This window comes from Zingiber officinale, chromosome 5A (assembly GCF_018446385.1).
Source record: "Zingiber officinale cultivar Zhangliang chromosome 5A, Zo_v1.1, whole genome shotgun sequence".
Taxonomy (NCBI): Eukaryota; Viridiplantae; Streptophyta; class Magnoliopsida; order Zingiberales; family Zingiberaceae; genus Zingiber; species Zingiber officinale.
In genome coordinates this window covers 84604607-84610593 of record NC_055994.1, presented here as the reverse complement: position 1 = coordinate 84610593, position 5987 = coordinate 84604607, and the positions used below count along the sequence as shown (strand labels likewise).

General features: G+C 47.1%; 1 protein-coding gene across 1 annotated transcript; it reads right to left on the bottom strand.

The window, feature by feature from the left end:
- Positions 1-805: 805 nt before the first annotated feature.
- Positions 806-5018, bottom strand: LOC121980811 (protein SMAX1-like). The gene is made up of 3 exons (XM_042533034.1): positions 3235-5018; positions 2723-2999; positions 806-2644 (listed from the first exon to the last, which is right to left on the bottom strand). Exons 1-3 carry the CDS (start codon positions 4509-4511, stop codon positions 1070-1072), a joined length of 3129 nt encoding a protein of 1042 aa, XP_042388968.1. The 5' UTR covers positions 4512-5018; the 3' UTR covers positions 806-1069.
- Positions 5019-5987: the final 969 nt, after the last annotated feature.

Here is a 5987-nt window from a genome sequence, read left to right as displayed (position 1 = left end):
AGGCAATCAATGTAAGCACATGAACCCACAGTGAAGTGTAGGTCCTCCTCCTCTTTCTGTTGCTCTTCTTCTTAACTTGTCTTGTTTCAGATTTAAGGTGGTCCTTCAATCAACCCCTTAATGCATGGTCACAAAAGTCCATCTGCTCAAGCCATCTCAGTTATTAGATGCCTGTTTCAATGGAGAAAAAACAAAAACAAAAACAAAAACATGCATTAATTGTCTGCATTGATGATGATTGTTTCCATGGAGAAAAATCGAAAAAGTGGATTTGTATTCTTTCAATTATGTTCAGCAATTGACCAAACAACCAACTTGTGGAATTGTTCAACCATTATATCACTATAATAATATCACTGCGATCTTAATTTTTAAAGAGCAATATCATATGATGTTGAATTTCAAAGAAGGTGTTTATGGTCAACTGTCGAATTTTATTCATTTCCAAAGGCCAATTGATTTGATAGATGCTAAAAGGCAGATGGATCCTCTGACACCCTTCTTCTTCTGCTCGGAGTCAGTGCCAAGAAACGTCAAGTCAGGGCACCTCCCCAGGGTCTGCCCTGGTAAAGGCCCTAATGGGTCTTCCTGCCCCTTCTTCCTCTGTTTTTTAGCGAATTGATTTCACTTCCATCCTTATCCACAACACAAAGCAGTGACCGGTTCCAGTGGTTGTGGTGTCGCCAGCAATCCAACTGTAAGCCGACAGAAACAACAGAACCCACTCGCAAGCTGAAGCATTGGTGAAGCCCTGAGACAAAGCTAGAGCTTCATAATCATTCATTGCAACCATATCACAGCCAAATATGAAATGCCAAATTTTCTTAGATGATCAGTGATGATGAAGAACAAGATGTTCAGGACAAATTCAACAACCAAAAAAGAAAAAGAATATTATGGAACAGATTATTCTTATCGTAATGAATCTTCGCCGACCTATACTACAACCTATGGTGATGAGTAGTAGTTAAAGTTCCTCTTGGTGTATCACCATTATTAACTCTAAAAGAACTGCTTTTTGGAACTAGTATATACATACTGCTTCAAAAAAAGGCGGTTTCTAACTGATTTAACTGTCGTGATTGCCGTCGATGGCGATGGATACGGTCGTTGGCAACCAGTCGTCGGTTCTACTTCTCGGCATTTGGTTCCTCTTTACAGCCGATAGCCGGATGATGAGGAGGCCTGCGCCGTTGGCGGCGGCGGCCTTCAAGTTGTCTCTTAGTTGTTTCAAGCTAGGAGCCAACACCCTCTCGGTCCATTCGTCGATAGCGGCACCACTCAGCCACAGACCGCCGACGATTCGGTCGAGTGCGTCGTCGTCGATCCTCATCGCCCGTCCCTGGCCCATGATCGTTGTGAATTTCACCGACACGGCCTCGCGAACGCGACTTCGGAGCTGAGTGAAGTCGAACGGCTTGAATGTCACAGCTTCATCGACTAGCTCCATGAGTTCCGGCGGTAAGGATGACGGCGGATTGTTGACGGCGAGCCTGCCCTTATCGTACTCATGCTCAGTGGTGACGTCGCTGGAGTTCCTTGACCCTTCCCCTGCCGAGGAGGCGGCGACGGCGTCGACTCCGACTGATAAGTTCAGATCGAGCGAAAGGGAAGAAGACTCCTTCCTCAGCTTCATCGGTTGGTCACTGTCACAAACCCAGTTTGGATGGCGTTTCCATGGCCGATCCCCGGTCGTAAGCTCCAACTCCGTTCCACCATAAGCCAAATCGAGTATGCTCTGCTCGTACTGGATAAAGGAGTGATATGAGCTCTTCAGCTCTTCCGGCAGCCAATCCGCAGTGAGGACGAAGATGATGCTCCCTAGACTGACCTCCCGGCCATTCGAATCGAGGAGACGGCCCCTCGCGATCGCTTGCTTAATCTTACTCTGCGTCATGATGTCTGCTTGATCTAGGTTCTCAAGTACGACCATGGCGAAAGGGTTCCGCCGCACGGCTTCCACAGTTCGGTCCATCAGCGTCCTCCCTCGGTGACTTAAATTCGACTCTTCGCCATTGTCGAAGTTAATGACCGCAGGACCAGCACCGAAAACTACCTCGGACAGAGTGCTGGCGATCTTCTTCTTGCCGACCTTGTCGGGCCCCAGGAGAAGCAGCCAAGCGTCGCCTTTAGTGGCACCTCCCCGCTTCTTTCCGTCGCCGGATTTGCATCGCATGACGGCGTTGGCGACGGCGGAAGCTGCTTCCGGCTGCCAACTGACTCTCTCCGTGAGCCCCTTGAGTAGCCTCTTGAACATGTCCATGTCGGAAATGGCAGCGACTCTGGCCCTCTGCTGACCGGGGAACGCGTCCGGCGCGCACCCGTTGAAATCCTTGAGTCGCTCCCTGTGCGTCTTCTCCGTGGAACGATCGGAAACAACCGAGCTCCCGAGGACGAGATCGGTCTTCACTGGGCTGCCAGGGGGACTAACTTCTCGCAGGGTTCGGCGAGAGGCTGACTTGGGCTCCGATGATGGATTCCGTCTGAGAACACCGAAAGGCGGCTTGGACAGTGATGAAGACAAGAAAATCTTGGAGCCAATGGGCGATTGACGGTGATTCTGATGAAGTCCGGAGCAAGTCTCGCTCCATCTCCGCAGAAGCTCTTCGGTGCTCTTCTTCCAGAGCAGTTCCTCCTCCTTGCACTGCACAAGAACACGGCACACATGGTCAACCTCGTCGCAGATAGCGCAGGAGCCATACGATCAGCACTTGATTCAGACCTGAAGAGGAGCAGCGGAGGCCATGGCGTTGCCGGCACTGCTAAGCTTGGCAACCTGCAACCACTGCGGCAATCCCTCGCCCTCGTTCGGCTTCGCAGAGTACTTCTCGAATTCCTTGGCGACGAGCTTAGCCAGTTCGCGCTCGTAGCCCTCCGTGCACAGAGGGCAAAGGGTCGTTCTTCCAGAAGAGGGATCAGTGCTCTCCGGTGCTCGTCTAAGGGGAACTGCAGTGGTCAGGCCATCTACAGAGTTGCCACTGATGCCAATCCCCCCGAACCTGTAAGAAGAACCAGAAATAGATTACTCAGCTATAGAATCTAAGAAGGTAAAGCAGTTCTTGATTCATACAGAAGAATCCAAAACAGTAAAGAATCCATAATAGTGAAGAACACGATGGGTTCTAGTAATCATCAGTGTTCAAATAGGGATGTACTGCTCATCCATGTTGCCGAATGCAATCCAATTAAGTGTTTCAAACTGATAGATCAGGAAGAGGAGAATGAAGATTTGACCTTGGGAACATGGCGGGGAGGGATGGCCTCGATGCGATTGGCACGGCTTGAAGATCCCAGTCGTTCTCCATCGTAGGGTGGTACACCTGACACCGGATGAACGTCGCTGAAGTTGCGGCGCCGATGAACCATAGACTGCCGCCGTCTTCGAACTGCTTCCGAAGCTTTCCCATCTCCTCCACCGCCACTCGGCCAGCCTCGGAGATGGTTGGCTTTTGTGGTTGGATTGAGCCGCCGCCGGGGGTCTCCACGAGCCATTTGAGGTCTCCTAGATCAACGATCACGCCTCGGTCGCCGCTGCTGATCGTGGACTCGATCGATCTGCCGAGCTCCCTGATCTTGGTGGTGATTTGGGAATGGTCGGGGGCGGGGACGGCTGCGGCGAGATTCTTTGCAAAGGGGATGACTTGGGCGTTCCGCAGCGGCGATGAGGCGTCCGTCGATTGAATTCTCTGGAGCACATCTCGCATCACGGAGTCGAGATTGCAGTCTCCGACGAGGATGGGGTTTCGCTTTCTGGATCTCGAGAGGATGTCTAGGACGCGCTTCACTTCCTCGGCTCGCGGATGATCAGCGACGCCTCCGGCAGCGATCGGGGCGGCATCGCCGTTGCTACTCTGGTGCTGATGGAGGCGGGGATTGAGGTAGACGTTGCCGGGGGCGGCGGCGCGATTGGTTAGAATGGGAAGAAGAGATGTGGAGGGAGCGAGAGAGGCAGCGGCGAGAGAAATAACCGCCGGCTCGGGTCCAGCTGTGGTGGCGGCGGAGGAAGAAGGGGAAGAGAGGGATTGCTCGACGACGGCCTTGACAGTAGTGGAGGAGAAGCTGGCCTCGCGCATCACACGGCTGACTGAGGGGTCGTCGAGCATCGACATCAGAAGCTGCTCCAGCTCGACCTTGACGGCGAGGAGTGGCTGTTGCTGCTGCTCGGGGCACCCGCGGCGCTGGTTTGCCTGGGCGCGCTTGAGAGCCGCCATGAGCGCGTTCGAGATGGGAGGCTCGGCGGCATGGCCAGGATTGGCGGCTGGGAGGCGGTCTAGGGCAACAGAAAAACAGAGCTCGAGGGCGCGGCACTGAAGGGGGTGGGACGACTGCGGGTGCGAGCGGATGCATGCCTGGCGGAGAAGGCCGGCGGGGGCGGCCAGGAGGGTCGCCGCGACGTGGAGCGGCGTCGTCTGCCCGTGGCACCGCCGCGCCGCCTCAGCAATGGATTCCGTCAGCACCCTCGAAGCCTCCGGCGTCAACGTCTGCTGGATCGTGCTCAGCCCTGCCCTCATCTCTTCTCTCTCTTTCTCCTTCCTAATCGATCGAACTCATCGGAATCGACTCTTCCGGTCTCCAAAATCTCATCTTTTCTAATCCAAAACCACCACAATTCACCAACCACAAACCTCCCCCTCTTCACGCAGACAGATCGATCGATCGATCTCTCTCAAATAAAAAAAATTTAAAAAAAAAAAAACAGGCGACGAATTCTAATAAAAAGAAAAATAAAGGGGAAAATAAAACCCAGAAAAGATCTATTTTTTTTCTTCTCTTTTTCTTCCGTTGCAAGAACAAATCGCACTGAGATCTAACAACAAAACGGAGGAACAGAATCTTCTTCTCCTCCCATCTCATCCGCTGCACATTCCTATTCCCCTTCTTTTCTCTAGCACTGAAATTTGGGCTGTGAGATCGCGAAGAATAAGGAGAAAGGGGATTTTTGGAACAAACCAAAAGCCATCGTCCTCTCCCTTCACCACCTCAACTCACCCAAGTAAATAAAAGCTCCTCTGTCTCTTTCCCACACTTAAATTTGCCTTATTATTATTATTATTATTATACTCTCAAATTACAATTAAGATGAAAAGGATTTAACTATTTCACTGAATCCGTTCTATCCATTCAAAAAATTTATTTTTTAAAATTTACATGAATTTATATATGAGAGCATAGATATAATGTTTTCAACAGTATATTAATTTTGAATTAAAGTTATTTTAAATTTTCTAGATCTATTGGTCAATTGACATATGGACGTATCTTATTTAAAAATTTTAAAAAATTTCGAAGCAGAGATATCTTAGAAATATATTGATAATATTATTAGTGACTATCACTGTCTTATATCTTATAATGAAATTATGATAAAATTTTATCAAACTTTGTAAATTAAAAAAAAAACATTTTTTAAAATTTAAATCATTTTAAATTAAAATCAATATATATATATATATATATATATATATATATATATATATATATATATATATATATATATAGAGTTTTGTTACTGTGCGCGACCGCGACTGTGCGCGTCGCGCACAGTAACAGCGCTTTTTTATTTTTTTTTTATTTTTTTTTGTTTTTTGAATTTTAAAAATTCAACATTTCCTTATTTAAAATTTAATATATAGATATATCCCCTAAATACATTACAATATTCAATAAATACTTAAATTAATTTTATTTTAATTTTTTTTTAAACCAAACACTATAATCTAATTAGAAATCCTAAACCCTATAGTTAAAATCTAAAAAAAAAAATAATTTTAACACTATACCTAAAGCCTGAACCCTATAAATAAAATCGTAAAAAAAATTTTAATTATTTTTTAATTTAAAAATTAAAAAAAAATTAAAAAAAAACAAAAAAAATTTGATACTGCGCGCGACGTGCACAGTCGCGCACTGTGCCGTCGCGCGCAGTATCAAATCTGTATATATATATATATATATATATATATATATATATATATATATAAAGAATA